The 22,464-nt window shown below is 49.6% G+C and overlaps 1 protein-coding gene across 2 annotated transcripts in view; it reads right to left on the bottom strand.

The window, feature by feature from the left end:
- Positions 1-3,358: 3,358 nt before the first annotated feature.
- WDR59 (WD repeat domain 59) overlaps positions 3,359-22,464 on the bottom strand; it is a 53,306-nt gene continuing 34,200 nt past the window's right edge. Inside the window, exons 19-26 of one of the 2 annotated variants that reach the window (XM_067302685.1) lie at positions 14,208-14,341; positions 12,843-12,924; positions 10,604-10,716; positions 9,373-9,520; positions 9,208-9,280; positions 7,733-7,859; positions 6,312-6,454; positions 3,359-5,152 (exon numbers count right to left, since the gene is read on the bottom strand). In XM_067302685.1, coding sequence (XP_067158786.1) covers positions 4,917-5,152; positions 6,312-6,454; positions 7,733-7,859; positions 9,208-9,280; positions 9,373-9,520; positions 10,604-10,716; positions 12,843-12,924; positions 14,208-14,341 — 1,056 coding nt within the window. In that variant the 3' untranslated portion in view covers positions 3,359-4,916. Of the gene's footprint in view, positions 5,153-6,311; positions 6,455-7,732; positions 7,860-9,207; positions 9,281-9,372; positions 9,521-10,603; positions 10,717-12,842; positions 12,925-14,207; positions 14,342-22,464 lie in introns of those variants that run through there. The other variant, XR_010885306.1, reaches the window with a different exon arrangement.

Raw genomic sequence — 22,464 nt, 5'->3', positions numbered from 1 at the left:
GCCCGCGGCATCCCCCCGCGGCGACCCCGGCGCGCCGCCCCCGCGGGCAGAGCTGCCTCCCCCAGCCGAGCCGGTCCTGCCGGCGGCGCGGGTCCGGGGCGTCCTCCGCCGCCCGGCCCTGCCTCCCGCGCCCCCGTGTCCCGGAGCTGCGGCGCTGCTGGCAGCACCGGCCCCGAGCGGTTCCCTGCCGGCCCCGGCGCGGCGCCTGCCTCTCCCAGCAGCCTCCCAGGAGCCGCCGGGCCCCGGAGCGACTGGCAAACCCACGCAAAGGCATTTCCTTCCCTTCCCTTCCCTTCCCTTCCCTTCCCTTCCCTTCCCTTCCCTTCCCTTCCCTTCCCATCCCCACCCCGCCGGACCCTCTCGGCAAAGCAAGGGCGACCGGGTTGTGCCTGGCCTGGGATAAACTTGCCGGGCCCCAATGGCTCCTTCGCTGGTGTCGGCTCTGCTCCGGGAGCAGCAGCAAGTCCCTGCCGCAGGCACAGACCCCGCTGCCACCATGGCACCCTGCTCCCGGGCTGGCACCTGCACCCGTCCTGCACAAGGAAGGGCGGATTCGGGTGCCAAGGGCTCTGCAGCCACAGCCAGGAGCCAGCGTCCCTGGCTGCCACCAAGGTCCAAGGGGTGCAAAGGGGCGGCATGCCCAGGAACCGGGGAGCCTGGGGTTTTCCCAGCCTTCATCACGTGCGCAGGCAGCAGCAGCTTCACCTCAGCTGCGGTTACAGCCTCTCGGACCCAGCGTAACTCTGCGTCGTGGCCAAAAGCAGCCGCCAGCCCCCGCTGCCTTGGCCGTGCCGGCCCCCGGGGGGAGCAGGAGCTGAGCCGGCTCAAAATCAGCCTGGCCCCAACGAGAGCACCAACATGGCCTGGCCTGAGCGGTTCCCAACCGACCTGACCCTGGCGCCAGCACCAGGGAGACAGCAGGACGGTGCCGCTGGGGTTGGGGCAGGATCAGGCCCTGCAGCGCTGGCACCGGCGGCGTAGCTGCGGCTGCAGGGGAAGGGGCTGATGCAGACACCGCAAGTAGCAGTAGCTACAGGGAGGTTTTCCCTGGCACCGTGTGCAATATCATCATCCCTCGCACCTCCGCCAGACTTTGACAACAGGGGATCAGACTTCCCATGCTCTGTAGAGGGAGACCTTCGGCAAGAACGGCGAAGGCGTTTCCCCAAATCTGGGAGCAGAGCAGATGCCGTGCTCATTGCCCAGAGAACCTGTATTTTCTCTGCGCCGCGCAAAAAAGGGTTTAAAAGCTGACAGTGACCTTGAGGCCAGAACGGGCTGTCTTGGGAGCTTTTGGTTTTGACCATCCTTGAGAAAATCTGCTCTAATGCAGCTGCAACACCGCTGCGCACGTGTCAAGCAGGGAGCTGTTACAGTTTCACAGCAAATCCCGCTGGAGGAGCTGCTCCGGGTCAGCCCAAAGGTCTGTCAAGCTCAGCATCTTCTTTTGCCAGGGCTGGCAGCGGAGGGGCAGGGAAGAGCATAAGGAGAGGCTGGCGGGGCAGCGACACCTCCCAGCACGCTCCTAGCTCGGGGACCCAGGGGCAAGGCTCTCCCAACGCGGGGGAGCAGCGCTGACAGCTCCGGATTGTTTTCCTCTATGGACTTGTCTACCTGAGCCCTCGTAAACCTGCAGAGCCCGCGATGCCCCAAGGGAAGCGGTTTCACACCCTTCCTACGCATCGCGCGAGGAACTCGCTTGCTTCCTTGTTTTCAGCTTACTGCGAGCTAGTTTAGCTCGACACCCCCCAGCTCCTGTGCCAGCAGAAACCATGAACTAATCCCCCCGCTCCGCAGGCCCCTACCACGTTTCTCCCGTCGCATCCCTCCCAGCTGCAACACCCCAGGCTACTGAGCTGTCCTTTGGATGGACGCTCTATCACAGCCCTTTGCTTTTCCCTGAGCGGCGTTCAGGTCTGCAGGCGTCTTTTGGGGATGGGAGAGCCAGAACCGCACCAAGATACAGGTGCACCAGATACTCCCATGGTGGTATTTGCATTTTATTCTCCGCTCTTTTATCGCCAACATTTGATTTGCCTGTTTTGACTGCTCCGGTGGCCCAAGAGCTGTTTCGGCGCAACACTGGTGCTCTCCACGCTGAGAGATTCGAGTCCCGCAGCCTCAGAGCTGCCCTGCCCGGGACACGATGCCACCCGTTCCTCCCCTCCTGCCATGGCGAGTGCCCTCCCGACCGTACTGCTCCACTCGGCCGTCGTCGGTTCTCTCTGGTCAGCCGAACGCTGGCGCTGCATTCTCTAAAGCCTGAAATTCAGGCGGTATTGAAATTGCGGCCAGATTGGGAAGCTTTTTGCACTTTATCAGGTTATTGCAAATAGCAGGTCAGTAAGGGACCGAAATGGTTGTGGTCCAGAGCAGACACACACTGGTGTGGGTATAGTAGCATGCCCCTTTTCCGATAGCTTATTCCAGACGGGGGGTGTCAAGCTAAGGGAATGCATTTCTGGTCTAATCCGGCTCCATGCAGGTGAGAATAAGACATTCCCGTTTCTTCGCAATAGTCACTTCTGCGTTGAGCAAGATCACTCCCAAAGCAAACACGACACATGCTGCAGGGCGAGGCAAATGCCTGCAGTGACAGGGAAGAAATCCGCCTACACACGGCAAGTTGCACAAACAGCCACGGCAAGTGCTTTTCCGCCTTCCTCCGGAGCATCAGCCGTCCCCCACCTCGAAGGTATTCAGATACTAGAGACATGCCGTAATGAACTGTAATAACGCACATTAGGTACCATTATCTGTCAGTCCATCGCCTTAAATGACAAGTCTCCTTTCCCTTCCAACCTACGTGCACGCTCAACCATGGAAATGGAAACGCTCCCGAGCTGAAGGGCTGCCACGTACAAAAGGCAGCGGAGGGAGCCCTCGGGAGCTCACAGCAGAGAGCACCTGGCCTGGGGACGGAGAGAAATCCCACCCGTGCGAGGGCCCCAGCACGGGCCTGTTGGAGCTGCAAGAGGCAGGTTCGCCAACAGCTCAGAAACCACGTGGCTTCATTTTGCAAGAGCTGCGTCGCAGCCTGCAGGCAGCTCCCGGAGGAGGCCTCGGCCGGGCAGGGCAGCACGGGCCAGGGCCGTGCCCGCACGCCGTCCCGTCGCTCCCGGCCGAACCCGGCCCCGTCCAGCCCAGCGGCAGGGCCGGTGCAAGAGCCAGGCGGAGCGGGCCGAGGGTCCCGGCAGCAGCCGGGGAGCCCCCCAGCTACCGCGGGTCTCTGCTGCCACCGTGCGGCACCGGCGTTCCTAAGGGGACCCCGCTGCGGGGCGCAGGGAGGAAGAGCTGCTCCGGGCTCCCCCCCAAGGGAGAACTAGCACAGCGACAACAGTTCTCATCAGAACAGCACTTAAAAAAATAATTTTAATGTTTAAGATACACCATCTGTTTATTCGACAGCAGGATCCCACAGCCCGCGTTAGCACGAGGGTTTGGAGAGGGCGCAGCACGTGGCCCTGCGCAGGAGGCAAGGACCCACCGGTGCCAGCGGAGGGAAGGGGTAGCTCCAGCGGGCCAGTCCCTGACCACACGTTTGCCCAAAATCAGTCAAGACAGAAGGCTGCTTAGGAGAGGCACAGGCTGCACGCCCCATGTGCGCACACAACTGCACGGACAGGGGCACTGCAGCGTCCCAGTACGCAGCCGGCAGAGCCTCCCAGGACAGACGGCCCATTCAAGTATGTTCTGGGATGGAAGCACCACAGAGAGCAGAGGTACAAACCTCTGGCCTCTGTGAATTCCACCACAGCCCCTTCTCCCCTTGAAACTGCTGCCTCCCTGGCCCGCAGGCCTAGTCGCTCAAGGGCACCAACAGTTCAGTCGAGGTTGTGAATCTCAAATTACTCCTTGATATCCCCCATACGAACAGGGCGGGATGGCCTGGAGAAAATATCTAGAAGGAGCTTCATGGACTAGAGCTTCTCTCTTGGGTTTTCTTGGCAAGGAAACAAAGGGCTTTCCAAAATGCTCTCAGATGGTCCCCGACACACAACGAGACCCAGGCCCAGAGCAGAAGAGGCAGCATCACCGTCCGTGGAAACGCTGTGTGGATCCAAAGATCAAAAGGCAGATGGCCTTTCCCAGTCACCAGGACGTGTCCCCGACAAGGCAGGGACAGGCAAGTTAAAGTGCATTGTATCACCCAGGCAGAACAGCAGAATGGAGACACTTGAGGAGTAACACTACTAAAATTGCTGGAAGAAAACAACTAATCCTAGCGCTTTTGGCCACAGGGCTGGGCTTTTCATACCAGCTGCAGATACTGACCAGTGAGTAGGAAGCTATTTAGGAAATAATCCTGAAAAATGTGGTTTGATTCTTTTGTTTTATGGGACAACTAGAACAGTGTAAACAGCAAAATAAGGACCCTGTTGCTTCAATGAGTAACTTTGAGCAAGTCCCACGGACTATTTGCTCTTCAAACACAGTTTGCAATTAGCCTTTATAGCTCACTGTTACCTGTGAATTATTTCCACCTTAATTGTGCAAAGACGACTCTCTATTTTGCTCACTTTCTGCCCCTGTCAGGAGGCATCTGGAAAGACTATGTAGCTGGAGCAAGTTTGGCTCTGCCAGTTGAGTGTTTTGCAAAGGAACTTTTTAACACCCCCTCAGCCCAAAAAGGACTAACCAATATTCACATATCCTGCAGGAGAGTGTGATTTTTCTGGTCTGGCATCCATTGCCAGCAATGGACACAGGGAGTTTGGTCAAATCAGTCTGAAAGCAACCTGGGAAGTGTTGGAATATTGGAAGCACGTGTAAACACCCCTGCAGTGCACTGCCAGGAAATCCTGCTTCAGCAACCTGTAGCATCTCCTCCAGACACCCTGGAGCAGAGCTGATTCAACATGGCTTGGGAATTAAATATCAAATCCAGTTCACGGGCACTCTGCTCTCACGACTGTTCAGAACGTGCTCTCGAGCAGGCAGTGGCATCCACAGCCTGTGGGGCACACTTCCTGGGTGCGAAACCACTCCATCATATGGCTGGTGTGTCCTCCGTGTCCGCACGTCAGGCAGAAGTTAGAGGAGCCTCGCACTGCCACGTGACAGATAGCACACTGGAACGTGAAGCCCTTGCAGATGGCACACTGGGTGCCTCGCACCTCGCTGCGGCAGTGACTGCAGTACACACCGAACTCTGGCAGGAGGAAAGAAATTGGAAGCACGACAATCAGCCTGGCAGAATTACAGACAAAAACATCCTCCATTCGACCCTACATTCGGCAGGTACAGAAAAGTCCCCTGAACCCACTGCCCAAGAGATTTGCCTCACATCAGCCCAGGAGGGATACTCCTTCAGGGTGGAGGAACAGTACATTTTACAGACCTCATTTTGATCTCCAAAGAGGAGCAAAGAGATATCACCAGCCACCATTAATGTGGGCAACCAGTGTGCTGGGACACAGACTGGCCCACCAGTTCCCCTGATGGCTAAACAGCTCTCAGCTGGGAACGTGTCTCAGATTTCCAGCTTGGGACACACTGACACATGCTGTGGAGATGAAGGCTTCCAGTTGTCCTCATCTGCATCACACATCTCTGAAGTGCAACTAAGAACAAGAACAGCCTTTGTTTCTCATCACAGAGAGAGTGCATAGCACACTCAGCGTGGATGTTACCAGTGTTGTGACCACTGGCCACGGAGGAGCAAAGGCAATGGTGGAAGTCACCAATTTTCGCTCCAGAAGGAATCCCACATTACAAGGTGAGACAGGGTAACAAGAGCTAAACAAGCAACTGCTGCTTCTCTGGCATCCTTCACCCGCTTCTCTCCTCCCAGGCTAAGCGCATCTTTTCCCAGAGGCCTAGTAAGAAGACATTTTAGCAACTGCCCTTGAGTGGCAGTTCTGGGCAGCTACATTGCTGAAAATAATTTGGGAGAAACATTTTATTTGCCTACTTCCTGTCTAGCTCACCCACAGCTAGAGATCTTGCAGTTTTACACGTGCACTATAAGAACACCCCAACCCAGAATCACAGACGAGGGTAGTGCACGCCTGTGCTCCTCTTTAGAGGGAATAAAGGCCACCAGCATAACTAGCCGAACAGCTCTAGATTAGCATGTGTTTGCAATTTGGCTAGAGAGATGTTACAGTCTACAAAGCCACTGATGCAAGAGCTGCAAATCTCCTCTCCACTCTGAGCTGCAAAGAAGCTGATAGTTTGCTGGCAGAGCTGACCTCTGGGCAGACTAATAGATAATTTTCATCATGCCCATGGCCTGCTAGCTCCCAGACCCTTGAGGCAGAGTCCCGACTCTGCCTGGGCAGCTGGAGCGAGCAGAAGCATGCACTCACCGATTCCTTTGTGGGGATCAGGAGGAGAAGAGACAAACTTGAGAACCTCAGCCCGCTTCTCCCGCAGGCCCCAGCGATAAAGGATTTCTCCATAGCACTTCTTAAAGTCATCAAACTGCTGAGTGTTGGCAGGATCCAGGAGCCTGGGGGAACAAACTGCATTGTCATCTGCTTGACTTACTCTCTGAGACTCTGATTGCAATACTCTTCCCAACGATGGCTAAACAACCAGCTCACATCACTAGAAGAGCGGAATAGTACTTCCCATGTGTTGCTGAAATACTGTTAACACACTGACTGGTCTGCCTTTCACTTGTGCTATGCTCAAGGGTATGTCAAATGGGCGGACTCTCCTCTGGGGGTCTCGCTGCAGCCATCTTACAGATATATATCATATGCAGTCCCAACAGAACTGATCTGTAGTATGAACCTTCTCCAAATTACTTACTGAATGAAAAGGACCTGGCTATAGACTTCCTAGACTACAAAACTGGGAGGAGTGGCTGATACGCCAGAGGGCTGTGCTGCCATTCAGAGAGACCTGGACAGGCTGGAGAGGTGGGCAGAGAGGAACCTCATGAAGTTCAACAAAGGCAAGTGCAGGGTCCTGCACCTGGGGAGGAATAACCCCAGGCACCAGGACAGGTTGGGTGTTGACCTGCTGGAAAGCAGCTCTGCCGAGAAGGACCTGGGAGTGCTGGTGGACACCAAGTTAAGCATGAGGCAGCAATGTGCCCTTGTGGCCAAGAAGGCCAATGGTATCCTGGAGTGCATCAGGAAGAGTGTTGCCAGCAGGTCGAGGGAGGTGATTCTCCCCCTCTACTCAGCCCTGGTGAGGCCACATCTGGAGTACTGCGTCCAGTTCTGGGCTCCCCAGTACAAGAGGGATGTGGCACTACTGGAGCAAGTGCAGCGAAGGGCTACAAAGATGATTAGGGGACTGGAGCATCTCTCACATGAGGAAAGGCTGAGAGAGCTTGGCCTGTTTAGCCTGGAGAAGAGAAGGCTGAGAGGAGATCTTATCAACGTGTACAAGTATCTGAAGGGAGGGTGTCGAGAGGATGGGACCAGCCTCTTTTCAGTGGTGCCGAGCGACAGGACGCAAGGCAACGGGCACAAACTGAAACACAGACGCTTCCATCTGAACATGAGGAAAAACTTTTTCACTGTGAGGGTGACAGAGCACTGGAACAGGTTGCCCAGAGAGGTTGTGGAGTCTCCTTCTCTGGAAATATTCAAAACGCGCTTGGATGCAATCCTGTGCAATGTGCTCTAGGTGACCCTGCTTGAGCAGGGGGGTTGGACTAGATGATCTCCAGAGGTCCCTTCCAACCTCAGCGATTCTGTGATTCTGTGATTCCAGTTGATTTGGGCATGGAGTCACATATCCCTGAATAACCCCAAGGCATGCTATAAGCTACCTTTTGTTTTTCTCATGTTGATCCTTCTCACGCTCCCGATGATCAGGATACATTAGATTTCCGTAGCGGAAGTCATCTGGAGAAGACTCGCACCAGGGAGTGGAGGCCTGCTCTGTGTCTTTGTTTGCTGCAGGCATCAAAAGATGATAAGCATATCGCAAAGCACAATACACATGAGCACAACCTTGTCAAAAGTGGGGGGAAGGAGATGTGAAAGTCAAACATAAGAGCACACACTCTGGTTTTCTAAGACACCATTGCATCACTTTCTGCACTCCTACAAACACTACTCCATCTCAGAAAACTAAGAGCCAACCTCTCTACTTGCCGATGCTCTCCTGGGCTCCTGGTGATAGCATGGGAATGGGGTTCATCAATTTAATATGGAGGAATCCCTTCTGCCTTCCACCTCAGTTAAAAACTGTTCAGGCAATTCCATGGAGTTTCCTTGGGAAGGTTATGCCAGTATGGGCTCCTCTTCCCCAGAGAGGGAGGATTTTCATCACCGAGGCCGCTGTCACTGTAAAGGGGCCTCGGTCTGTAAGGCATTGCCCTGGGGGCAGGGAGAAGACTGCTGTTAACTGCTACAGGACACATCAGCTCCATTAACCTTTATTCTGCACTCTTCCTCATATCATAGATGCCTTGATACTGCACTGAAAGGCTGCAGATTTGCTGCTAACAGGCTGATGCTGCCCTAGGCTATGCATATCACTAGGAATCAGCAAGCAGCTTTAGCGCTCTCTGACCCAGGCACCCTTAAGAGTGACTTTTGACTTTGATACATTTACAGCTCAGCAAAAAATGTCCTTAGGCCCACAGGTATCCACACCACCACCAACCCCGCCTTTCCAGCTGCTGATGTTTGAGTTCCAGCAACAGGAGAAAGCACAGAGATCTTTTTTTCCCCTTGAACCCCATGCAATAGGAGAGAGGAAGGCCCTCTAGCAGCATCCTACCTGTTGAAAACTATGGCATCACTGCACAGAGTTAACAGCCTCAAACTGCAAGCACTAGGGCAGTGGAGAGCTTATGGCAATGAGACAGCAATGAGGTGGTCACCCTGAGTGCTAGCTATAGCAAGGCTGGAAGCAAAATGGCACAAACTGGTCTCTCTCTACTTGTTTTCAACCGGAAAAGGCGGCAGTACAAGCTCTTTGCTCTGGATTGATCTGGCGTCCAAGGGCCTAGCTCGGCATGTCTAGAGAGTTTCTAGCAGTTCCTCCAAAGCTCAGTCTGACAGAACATGCTACAGAAGTCAGAAGGGGCAGGAATGTGGGACCATCAACATGGTTACTGCAAGCTGTGCTCGCTTCTGGCCAAGAAGTCACATCAGGTACCCCGCATGCCCAGCCGCCGAGAGCACCTGCAATCACTGCCAGTACTAATTCCCCTTCTTCCTCACCACAGGAGCTATCTAAGACCTAGACCAGAAGGGAGGCAGATTCCCCTATTTATTACCCCGGTCTCTATACCTATGCTCCAGCCTCCAGTGCCGAGTCCAGGATCTGACATGCTGGAACAGGAGCCAGAGGAAGTAAAACTGGGCTGTTGAGGTGGAAAGGAGAGGAAATCATGTCATCTACATGACAGATGTTCAAAGATTTTAAAGACAAACAGGAAAGAAATGGCTCTCATACATAGCGGCTGTGGGAAGCCAGGTTGGAGGCACGCTGAGGAAAGGGGCCATAGGAGTTTGGGCATCCTTGTAGCCTGGACTGGGCTTCAAACACGCTGCATAGCATAGCAAGGGTCTGCACATCATGTAGCTGTGAGTAATGAGCCAGCCTGGGAAAGGAAAAAGACAGAGAGAGTATGAGACTGAGTAGAGTTCAGTGGAAAAAGCATCGAGAATCCAGTGTAACTAACTTCAAGCCTGTTGCATAAATCAGTTTTGGGCACATTATTGCCCACAGGAGGCATGTGCACTCTGCAGGATTGGGTTGCCTTTTCAGTCACACTTCTGAGAAGCCAGATTCTCATGGTCTAACAGGTGGGAGAAAGATGATTCTGGGCATCTAACCTTTTCCTCTTATTTCTCTGCAGTACTGGTTGGCCCGATTATCTCAGGTTTGTGCAGCTTCAAGAACGAGAACCACAAAAGCAATTTTAATTGGACGTAAATCTGGAGCCATTATACTCACTCCCAGGCACAACGCCTTTTTGAGAAGACCCTTGACACACAAGCATCGTGCATCTAGATGACAAGGAAAACCCCACCAAAGGTTTTCTGAATTGCTATGAAGACTGTCTGAGAGCAGCTAAGAACTGTGCTCCTCTCCCACCTCTGCCTCACAGCAGGAGAGAGCTAGGACAAGCAATAGTATGTAAAGCACGTCACAAATCCTGTGCCTCTGAATGAAATCTATCAACAGATAATGTCAGTTACTAATTATTCCCCCTCCTGAACAGATTCACTGGCAGGAGGACACTTGTGGCTAACACTCATTCAAGATATGAGTGGAATGATTTCTCAATATGCTACATGGCAGCAGTGAATCTGATCTGATGGTGAACCAAGCAGCTGAACCAAAGCATTCATTTAGGAGGTGATGAGAGGAAAACCAAAATCTTTACTTCTGAATCAGGCCTTGTGGACGTGCTGCAAAGCAGAGCTCCAGCCACACCTCTTCTACTGCTCAACCTTAGCTGAGGGACAACCAGCTGCTTGATAGGAGGCCAACTGCTGCCTCCTATTTGCCATAAATTGCACTTGCAGCTTCCCTCCCTGACACATCTCAGGCTTGAGGAAGGAAATACAAATTGTGGCAGGGCTCCAAGTCTGAAATGATGCCACGCAATGTACACGGTTATGAAGGCTCTGCTTCAGAGAACATTCCCCCATTCCCTCCCCAGCTTTCAGAGACCTACAAGGATTCCAGTAATTGACGTCCAAATGGATGTTGTGCCCAGGGTATCTCCAAATCTGGGTCAGACTTCGGTCCAAGACAGAGATCAGTGGCTACCATGGCTAGTGACCAAACCTGGTAAACAGGAAAGAAAAGCATCCAACCTACAATTAGAAAAGGAAGGAGCCAATCTCCCAGAGTTTCAGTGTACACAAGTTTACTCATAAATAGATAATAACAGAGCTTTTCTATAACAGGCAGCAGTTTCAGCGTCTGCGTGGTGGACAATATATAGAATAACACGAACCTGAGAGAAATGCTCTCCGTGTCACACTTGTTCTGAGATTGGGTTAAACTGGTCTTTAGTGTAACAGAACTATTAGTGCATTTTATGTTCACAAACCTCAGAAGGGTTTAAATTTGTTACAGTTCTTGGGTTCAGAGATGTCTGGTGGCAGAAAATTTACTGGTGAATCCTTACTTGCATAAAAATATCTTTTGATTCACTGCGAGTGTTACTGAACACCTCTGTTCGCTATTTCTACCCCAACAGTTTAACTATTTCATACGTCAAGTTCCTCCTTTGTTTATCTCCCTTGCCTCTGAAAACAGTTCCCTCTCTTCAGTCTCTATACCACTGATTGTGTGTGACCACATTAAATCTAAAACTGTTTTTTCTGCTATGCTTTATTAAGATGGAGCAATTAGTACACGCTATCCCAGGAAGAACAAAGCTCCTAGTTTGGCATGAGAAAAGAACAGGAAAGGAAAAGAGTGTGGTGCTGAAAAGAGAATTAGAGAGGGGACAACTAGAGTTGATAACACAGATCAGAAGACCTGTGTATACACAGTAGAGAAAATGGAAGTGCTCTGAGTACAAAGAAGAACAGCCAGGAACAGTAATCCTTCAGCTGCTCCCTGTGAACTGAAGAAAAAGCAGAGAAACTGAAACAAGGACAGGCCTGAGTACAACAGAGCACAGAAAGGAAGCGGTGAAGATGCCCCTTCCTATGCTGTTATAGAGCAAGTATAGGTCCAGGTCGGCTCCAGGCTCCAGGTTGGCTAGGAGCAAGGCAAGCTGCAAAACAGGCTAGAGTTACATGAGGCAGGGAAAACAAGCAAGGAGCAGAGCTATCACGGAAAGTCTTGCTGGAGTTATTCCAGTAATTAGTTTTCCCTTGACTAGTTACTGGATCTTTTAATATTTTGAGCAAATCAGGAAACGCACAAACTGGCGTTCAAACACTAAAAGTAGCCTCACTAGGTCTCACGCCTAAACGTCTTTTTTTTTTTTTTTTAATTCAATCTATGGGAAAGTTTGCCTACAAGACAGGGAAAAGTCTGAAACAGCTAACAGAAGAAGCTAGATATCCTAAAGTCACTACCCAAGCTTTAGTCCAACATGGGCAAACCAGACAGCAAAATGAAGCACAAACAGATCTAGCTTCTCTCTGCTGGTCTAGCAGAACCCACCATGGAGCTAACAATCTCACAGAAAGACAACAGTTTGAGTGCATTTCTGCTTAGATCAGGTAAATCTATGTCTGTTCCCTGCCCAGATCTAGGGAGAGCCAAATGCTCAGGAGAGGTGTACAGGCTCCTCTAGCAGCATTAGCCCACTCCCATCTCTTTCAGGCACTCCTGAGTGCTGTCAAGTGCTCTGCACATTGCGATGGACTGGTCATCCGGAAAAGGACAGGCCACAATAGCCATTTTTCCTCTCATTACTAGGTGAAGGTAATTGCCCAGTCCATTTCTGCAGCTGGGTCCCCAGACTCAAACTGTAAGCTCTCTTGAGGAGGAGCTCGCTGCAGTTAGTGCCCACTGCCAGCACAGATGAATGCTGAGCTAATTACAACAGGAACGATTACATAAATAAGACAAAACCACTGATCAAAAGGCTGACAGCAGCTAGGCAATTGCGTGTACAGTTACTTCATTTGCTGACTCAAAAGCAGGCTGCATTCCTAGCTTTGCCTGCAGGAATTCCCTGAAAAATGTGCTTCCCTCAGTTTGGCAAAGGGCATGAAACAATCTACTTGCAGCCCTGGCAAGGGATCTCTTGATGCCAAGAGTCAACGAGGTAGACAACACCTCCTCTACAGCTGTTCCCCGGGCCTTGGTTTATCAGCCATTTCAGAGATTCCCTGGAATAACTGCTGCACCCAGCTGGCTTTGTAATGGTTCTGGCATCAAGGTGACAGCGTAAGCCTTTTGAGGTTAGCACAGCCGCTGGAAAGTGCTCCAGTTCAACATAATACCTGTACGAGATCCCTCCGTCCAACTGCCAAGGCTGAGGCAGCATTCTTCTGGCACGTCTCCTGGATGTTGTTCACATTCAGTCTAAAAAGGAAGGAGATAGCTCAGCTCTGGTTGGCCTGTCACCTATGAAGGGGGGAGGGATGGGAGGGATGTGGTACTGGCAACAACTAATAGCCCAGAACTGCCTGATCAGTGCGAGCCTGCAAGATGATCAGGATCCTATCCCTCCCTCCCCCCTAATTCAGGGATCACTGCCCTCCCTCTGGCAAATCCCACTATTCAGCTTCTCTAGCAGACGTCTTATTGCACCAAGTTCAGCTCCAAACTAGCTGGGATTGATCCTAAGATGCGTCACTTCCAAGGAAATGTTGCATCAAACTTGTGCCAGGATACTATCAAGGCAAGATTTTTTCTTGCCCCTAGAAGCTGGCGCCATCAGTTACAAGGTACAGTTCTCATCAGCCTGCTTGCCAGCTCTGCTTGACCTGGAAGGAGACAGCTGTTCACTGTGAGGCAGGCCAGTATTCAGCCTGGAGATATCCAGGGAAGAAAGTTCCAGCAGGTCTTTTTGAAGGACTTTCTTTTTAATAACATAGGAAAGAGAGAAGGAAGAGAATTTCTCAATTTTTTTGTCCTTTAAAAAGGGAAGCCTGCTTCTTCCCTGAATGTCTACAGACTGGAAAATTTTATGAAGGACCAGACAGTATTACCAAAGCTAAGGAAGAAAGAATTGAGGAACAGAGGCTGTATAACCATTTTTACTGTTGCTTTTGGATTTCAGTAGCTGAATTAGACACTTTGGAAAAAGAGCTTCCTTGTTCACAAACAGGACTTCTCCATCCTTTTGATTAAAGTGGAAGAACCTGCAGTACAGACACTGGCATGTACCACCAAATCTCCAAGAGTATGGTGCATCCTAAAAACTTCTGAAGTTAAAAATCCTTATGAGTTATGAACAGTTTTAGAGTATGAGAATATGCATTTATAGGGAATTTTAAACCTGTACATTTAGCTGTGGAGTTCTTTAACATGACACTTTAAGAGAGAATTGTACTGATAATTTCTCTCTTTATCTGATGAAAAACTGAACCTGTAAGGTTTGCAACAATTATGCCGGAGCACCTCTTCAAGCTCTGAACACAATACATCATCAGTAATTTCCTCTGTCACACTTTTCAGATTTTTAAGAAACAAGTCCCCTCTCACAGGCAGAGAGAGATACCATAAAAAGCAGCAAGGCAGGAGCAGAGGAGGAAGGGAAGGAAACATTCAAAGATCAGTACAGCATGATTTCAGGATTACAAAGCACAGCTATGCCAATGATGGCTGCTTTCATTTGGAAAAGGGTGGCAGCCTTTACTCACATGTAGAGCTCTCCTAGCAACTTGTGCACTGGCAGCAAGCAGGAAATATCCTGGATAATAACTTTCCCGGCAGCTTTGATGGGTCGGTTGTTGGCATCCGTCCCTTCTCGCTTGCTTTTCCATCTCCTTGATTTCTGCAGAACAAATGGTAACGTATCACTAGGGAGCAGGGCAGCAGGCCAGGGAACAATGCACTAGGGTCAAGAATAATGCAAGCAGCACCCAAACCTGCCTTTCAGAAGGCTCTGTGTTACCCTGGAAAACATCCATGACATGCCCAGGAGAACAAGCATCTCCATCTGTAGGAAGTGAAAAGCAGGTCAAGGCAGCGAGCTCAAGGTTTAACTCACTCAAAAAATATTTTGCGAGTTCCCCTGTGAAAGCCAATAAGAGAACAAATCAGCATCAGGACGCCAGTCAAACCCAGGAAGGTTTGGCAGGAGGATCGTTCAATTATTGTTCTCATTACAGATCTGGTCTGGGAACCCTCTGCACACAGACCACCACTGACTTCAGCCAAAGCTCTGCACAGAAACATGTAGGAGGCAGCTTCTGTTTGCCATCAGCTTCAGGACAAGCTGACAGGTCCAGATTCTCTCTTTTGGTCTCTTCTTTCAATGTCTGAGTACACCTCTATTTAGCATCAGGACAGGGCTCCCACCTCTCCTGCTTTATCGACAACTTCAAACAAATAACAGGCAGACGATAAAGCAGGGCCCAGGTTTTCCCAGCAAGGACCCTGAGCTACCACACTCAGAGCAATTTACAGCTGTCTCAGGACATAAGGTGGGGGGAAGAAAAAAGCAGAGGAACCAACACAAGGGAACAAAAACAAGAAGCCAAGATCCCAAATACTCCCCATAATAGACACAGAGGTCATCTTATGCCAAGCTGCATAAAGCTACCTTGGCCATATGAAACAAAATAGAGTATTTGGGTGGTATCCTGGCCACTTCCAGCCCCTCACTCTCTAGGACAGTAGCGAGGAGGGAAGAGAGGACGTGCAGCAGCATGACAGGCAGAAGGCACTGGAGATCTATTGAGGGAAGCACCGGCTGCTACGCAGGGCTCCTAAGAAGAGCAGAGAAGGTGTTGATGCTCCTACACAGAAAAGCTTCCTAGTGGTGGTCAATTATGGAGGGTCTCCTATATGCACTTGTGGTGGGGTTTCCTACACCACATCAGAAGCAGAACAGTCCCTTTGAATAGGCCACCAGAGCATCCCTGTACTGACAGCTCTGCAAGGCAGGCAAAGCCCACTCCAGCAACACTTCGGTGCTCCTGAAGAACAGGCTGGGTTAGAGGAAGGGCAGAACTTGGGCCTGCAAGAAGGGTCACCTGGGCTGTGGGTGCTGGCCAGGCTCTAGGATGGCTGGGTGCCAACTTGCCTTTGACCATGATTTTGCCATCCTGCAGGAACCTGAGCAGGCTTATCACAGATACAAAATACCTTAAAAAAACCCAAAAAACCTAGCAATTTTAAGAAATTAATTCCTCCTTCACTGCCTGCCTGGTGGAAGCTTAGGCCAATGTGCTGAGGAAATTTTGCCCTGGTTGACTATATCGCTAGCATGTGCCAGAAGAAACAAAGAGCATGGGTTCCTTACATTGCCCTAGACGCTGCAGGTGACCGAGGCTCAGAGGCCTAAGCACAGGCTTGACAGTAAGTGAAGGAGGTGTTTTAGACTTGAAGGAATTGAGGGTGGAATTTTCCACCATTCCCCAGAGTAAAGAGGACCAGAGCACACATGCTGCCCAAGATTCAGAGGTGCTAAACACTGGTGGGAGAAGGACTATCAGCACTCGATGCTTTGGAAAAGGTGGTTGACCAGGGCCTAATTCTGTTCTCGGCTATATCCCCTCAAGGCCTAACCAATCCAGGCAGAATTTGCTTTCAGTATTTACCTGCTATATCACTCAACCCGAGCAGGACTCTGCAGTGGAAGGTAAGCTAGAACATGATCTGACAGGAGGTCGAATTCTCTTCAAACTATCAGTTCTCTAATTAAGTCACTGTCTAGATCTGCTCTGACTCTCATCCAGGTAGGTGGACTACACCTCTTCTGAAAATACCTAGGAATGGCTACCTCTTCTATGCTGAAGGACGTGGACTGTATTACAACAAAGTTCCCACACAACTGTGGTACCCGTACTCCATTCCCTGTGAGAGAAGCCAAATGCTGTCTCCTGTGTGCAGTGAGGAGCTGCTGATGCTGCCAAAAACAATACTTAAGCAAAGGAAGCTTGGGAACCCCAGCATGATAACATGCCAGCAGAGCAAGAGTGCAGGCACTGTCCTGGAAGGGCTAGTGGGCTTCACTCACAACACTGCCCAAAAGCCTTCATTTGTGCTGTTACTGCACAGGTATTTGGAGCCAGGCTTGCCAATGCACAACCACATTCTGCCAGTCTAACACCAAGGCCTTCTGTAGCTTGAGAGGTAATTTGGAGAGCCACTTGCCACCTCCTGACCATCTGTAAGCCAGCTGCCCCCAGAACTCAGCCTACTCTGCACTCACAGCTGATGGAGAGTTCCCTCTAACCAAGGTACGTTCACTACCTTCTTACCAGGAAGAGATGCAGCCTGCTCCTGCCCTCAGCAAGAGTGGACTGAAGAAGCCTCCTGACAGGCATTTCAAAGACTAGAAACATGGACAACACACATCACTTTCCACAAATAATTCAGTCACTTATTGTTTTGAGGAGAACGACAACAGATGAGGATGAGAATGGAAAAGAGATCTCATGAACGGTTTCCACTGCTCACTGTTCACATATCACTGGACAAATGAAGACACTAAACGTATCAGAGCCTTCTGGAAACTTGGGACTCGCAACCAAATCTTCCTCATTTCTTTCTCCCAGCACTGCCTATTTACTGGCAGAAAGGGCAGCCCTAATTCTTTCTTGGTGCAGCTCCAGGGGTGGAGTTAGACAATGGCCACATGCCCTCAACCCTACACTTCCATGACCACCACTTCCTGCCCATGGAGCTGTGACAGAAGAAAATCATAAGCCTAAATGTACAGTCACCATTAAAAATCTCACTGTTTTTTAGAATTCAGGTTTCCCTCCGTTAGATATGGCAACAAAATGTTGGGAAGAAAACTACAATCAGAAGTATGGGAACATTATGGATGAGGTAAAGCTCGTCACCCTTAACAGCAGGGAAAGCTCCACTTTGAACCAAATAATCACTGGTGTGTTACCAGAGTAGCTCTCCACCAGGCAGTATTTGGGTACTTTTAACAGGAGTTACCAGAGACAAGGAGAGCTCTAGTTTGAGCCTGTCCAGTCAAGATCCACCACAAGGTTCCTCTCTCCCCTTCTGCTCCACCTCTTCTCCCAGGAGAATTTTTCACTATGGCTTTATTGAAAAGCATCCCTGGGATCACATGCACTAGGATAGAACAAAAAAATACCTCTCTTCCTAAGGGCTGGAGTGCAGGTCATGGAGGGGAGCATGGAACATAATGGTTGGAGCTAAAGCAGAAATCAGCATGCATGCACCAAGCTAACTCTATTGACAGCTAAAGGTGGAAAACACAGGCCTTTTGTATTGCCCCCAACATTTCTAGCTGTTTCTGCAATCTAGAATCCACACCAGGGAGAACTGCATCTACCCAGCTGCTCCTGAGAGTTTAAGAGGAGAGGAAGAAGAGAAAGAAAATAGCTATAGTGATAGCAAATTAAGACTCATCAGTTCTTCAGAACACAAGAAAAAAAGAAAGAAAGAAACCAGAGCGTTTACGACAGTCACAGGGTTGGAGGTGACAGCAGGGAACAGCACTGAATAATGACTAAAAAAGCCAGCCTGCACCTGCACTACCATACCCAAGGCTGTAATTTGCTGCAATCTGAGGTGATAACGATGGCAGTAGATGGGTTACATGTAGAAACAGACAGCCCAAGAATAAGCCACCAACTGCTTCGTAGCAACCACCATTATCACTGCACACTCAGCAGAACTGGTTACAAAATGCTGCCCTCCTGCTTGGAAAGGATGCTGAACACTTGGGAGCGTGTCTCTGGATCCTGCTGAGGCAGGCAGTGCTGCGAGGAGCATCATGAAATGTGAAGTGCCCGTTTCACAAATGCGTATGCAAAGTTTCTGGGTTCATGGCACAAACTGGTGTTAGCAGGGCAAAGGGAAGGGTTGCGGACAGAAAGGAACAGCCTTGATGTCAAAGATTAAGCTGCATTAAGGCATTTGCAAAATAAGAGAGTTAAACCAGCTCAAAATCAGGTTGAAGCTGTTTCTAAAAAAAGGTTTCTAGTGGGGAGCACTACATTTAAAAATTGCTGCTTCCCTGCAAAAGCTATCTTCCTCGCATTCTGAACAAGTGCCTACAGATTAACCCCCTGTGTAGGTGATGCAGCACTGTCTGGAGTTTCTTTAAAAAATAATCAGCATTTACTATTTACAGCATCTCCCACAGTACCAAGCAACTTCCACAAAAGGGCTAGAAATCTGAGGCGCTTTTGAATCAAGTGTCCCACAGCAGGAATATTTCTTTAGAGCTTCCAGTGATTAGTGGCTGTTACGTGCCCTGAAGCATAGGCATTTCCCAATTGGAGGCTAGTCGTTATCTAGGAAGAAGGAATTATTTCTGCTTCTAGTCTTGCTAAGCTCTTGTTTTCCTGAGCACATTGAGCAACGCTGAGCTCTTCTTCCAGAAGGAAGGCACCCCCGTCTGCATGAACAACCCACATCTTTCTTCGTGCACACCCATGTCGTCACCCTGAGCGCTACTGCCCACTTACATAGTTAGGCTCTTCCAAAGGCTCTCCACAAATACAGTCTTTCGGGTTTTGACCAATCCGCACATCATTTTTAAGTATACATTACACAGAATGATAACTTCATCACATCACTACACACACTTCCTTCCAAATCAGTGGTAAGTGAATTAAACTGTGGCCATTTGTACACCACAATTTACCACATCAAAAGCTGGCAAGTTTCTTGCTTGGTTTTCTCACTTGGAGTCAATTCCTGATTCAAGACAGAGCTTCATTTCTTGCCTCCAATGCTCACATTTCTTTATCAGCTCTTTGCAAAAAACCTTTGATGGAGTCAAGTAAATTACTTCTGGTTTCTTTCACCAGTGTAGTCTTAGAGCTGTAATAATTAGGAATGCTTGATCCTATTATACCAAGTTCAATTAGCTGTTACAGGATTCTATTTTATTCCCTGCTGTCTCTTTATAAGAGATAGCAGGAAGGCCAGGAGTTAAGAAAAAACAGTTGTTCACATGGACATTAAGAAAATGGGACCTAAAGAGATCATCTTTAAGTTGAAATGGGGATTTCTGACTTTGCCTGTGCTTGGCAGATGATTCATGAGAAGATAATTGCCCAAATTTACAACACAGCTTGAGTAACGTTGATATCGTCAAGACGTTCACATGAATGAAGTTCAAACCTGAGGGACATGTGGACCTGACTAATAGAAAATGACTGTGAAAGCAGTTGTGCAAGGACAAGTGCCAGGAGGAGGGAGTGCCTGCTGGGGCGGCTGCAATTGCAACCACTCAAACAGAATGCAGGGCTGTGCAATTCCAAAGGCTGGGAGAAGATCACAAATTAAGGAGAAATTCTATTTATTGCTCCAGGCAACAAGAGTTTATGGTGCGTTGCACTGGGAATAGGCAGCTCATTTTAACGAGATGACAAATCATTGTCAGCGACTCAGTTTGTTTCTTCCCCAGTTCTTAAGGGATGCCATGCCAGCCAGTGGCTTGCTGCTCTTTAATGTTATATTTCAGCAGCTCCTCCTTCTCCAGCAGGGCTTCATTTTTTTCAGAAATGAGGCACTCTAATGTCAGTCTCATCTGTTGGCTGATGATGCATAATAATCATTTAACTCCTCTGCAGTGCACTCTCTGCTTCTCGAGAGGCTGATCCTATCTTACGCTTCAAATTACCCCTTGGCATCCTTTCCTGACTGCAAGGCCAGGTACAATAGGCATGTTCTAATTCAGGATTTGTAACCCTCAAACTAGTGTCTGCTCCTGTCCACTTACACATGCGTGCACGCTTACTGAAGCCCTAAGCCCTGTGTGGAGTGCAAGTCCCCCACCTCTGTGACCTAGTCTGTCTTCTGGCACAGATGCTAATGGTGAAATGACCTCTTGTGCAGGTTACTCAAAGTCAGGCAGGTGGCACTTTATTCTTGGGCCCTTGGGCAGAAGACAGGGTTATATCAAGGACAGCATTAGCACAGCGCACAGTACCGGGAAGTCGTTAATTGCTTGTATGGACCAACGTCGCCGGGCAGAGCGAGGAGACATCTGTATGTGAAAACATTATACCCAAGAAAAGGGAAGAAAGACACCAAGAAAATTAAAGACAAAGGTAAATAAACTGAAACGAAAAGTGCCCTGAACCAGCAGAGTAAAAGACATCATTCCCAACGGTTCTGTTACACAATGGACAGTTGCAAACCAAGATCCCCCCTTTCATCCACACACAATTGTGCTGAGCAACATTACCTACAGCCTTGGCAAAGCGTGGGCTGCTGTGTCTGTGCCTCTCACTAGCCTCTGTGGAAGACTTCAGTGACCACAAGTATGAATGAAGTCTTCCACATGGAATTGTATTACTGCAACAAGCACTGAACTGCAGTGAATCGGTGGTAGAGCAGAAGACAACACCATGGTGCTCCACATGTCAGGCTCCTGCTTTAACCAGTTTCCCCCCTCCTGGCTGATGAGGCAGGCAGCTAAGTGCTATTCCAGTCATATAATTTTTAATGCAGCTGCCCGGTGCCATGGCACAGAAATCTGTAGCAAGCTAAACAAATATTCCTGCTTCCTCAAAACATCCCTTTAAAGTCCAGCATCCTCCAGGACTTCATTCACTAGAACCTGCTGCAACTGTTTACTTTCATTTTAAACAATAAAAAGCCAAATGCCAGGATATTAGGAAGGATCTAGAGACCTTGCCAATGGCAATGAGGAAACTGCCATTACAGGTTGAGGAACTCATTCAAGTTGGGTTAGCAATCAAATTCACTGATTGACTATGTAGAATAACTCCCAAGTAGGCTTTCATTATGAACTTGTGTACGTTTAAAGTACTCAACACAGTAATTAAAGCTACTAAAAACAAATGGGATCTCTCAAAGCACATTATTGTGCACTTACTTGAATAAAAAAATATTTTCTGTTATAGTTCTGTAAGAATCAACACAATAAAAAGGGGAAGACCAGGCTTATTTGTGTTGCGTGCAATGTATTTGAATTTTTCTTTTAGCTGACAACTGGTAATCAGCACCATCAGCCATGCCTTGGGCCTCTACTTTCCTTTGCATCTCACTGCTGGGAGAACCCTGCAGTCAGGGAGTCTAGGGTCAAGGCTCCGTTTACAGACCGTCTGGCTGCTGGCCATACAGCTCTGGAGAAACAGAGACAAGGAGAAGACCACAGCCTTGTGCTGCATGTTCCTCCACCAGGCCTCACAAGAGGAGGAGAAAAGGATTAGTAGAAAAAGATTCAATACAGCAGAGAACAAGCAAAACCAAGCTTTGTCCCCCCACAAAATCCTATTCTCCTGTCGGTAACCCACTGCTGCCAACCTACGGGACTCATGGCTACACTCCCACGTGCTTTGAGTTTGGAAAGTCTGCAACCAGGTGGGCACAAGGACAAAGCCCGAGGAAGTCCTGAGAAGCAGCAGTTTCCAGGCCCTGCCAAATTCCACGCAGGGAAAAAGTGTGAGGTGGAGGCCCAAGAAAGCACACCACAGTCACCGCCTGTGTGTACGACTGTCCTTCAGGCAAGGCCGAGATGTCCCCAGGTTCCTACTGGCACTACTCTCTAACTGGAGGTGGTGGTGGTGGGGGGAACACAGCTTTGCACCCACGTCCTGCTAACTCCACAGGGCCTAACAAGCAGTGGTTACTCCGTCTCCAAAGGGCACCAGAGGCAGGCACGTGGCCCGGCTTGAGAAACTCTACCCAAAAGGGGCAAGAGCGCTATCAGAGATGCCAACTGCATTCAGCACTGCCAACATCTAACCCTGACTCAAACTCAACAGGCACCAGGCTGTCAGCTTATGAGAAATGGCACAGGAAAAGGCATTCGTCATCCTGTGAACATAGAGGGGGCTTAATGTCTATACCTGGAATGGACCTGGGCAGTCAGTAGCCCTAATGACAAAGACAGGAGAGAGTTGGCTTTCCATAGGAGCAATGCTCTTTTGTCTTCCCAGCCCTGCAATGACACCTGTGCAAATGCATCCCTGCTCTGTGGGC

This window comes from Apteryx mantelli, chromosome 10 (assembly GCF_036417845.1).
Source record: "Apteryx mantelli isolate bAptMan1 chromosome 10, bAptMan1.hap1, whole genome shotgun sequence".
Taxonomy (NCBI): Eukaryota; Metazoa; Chordata; class Aves; order Apterygiformes; family Apterygidae; genus Apteryx; species Apteryx mantelli.
The sequence above is the reverse complement of the archived record's forward strand: the minus strand, read 5'-3'. Positions and strand labels throughout refer to the sequence as shown.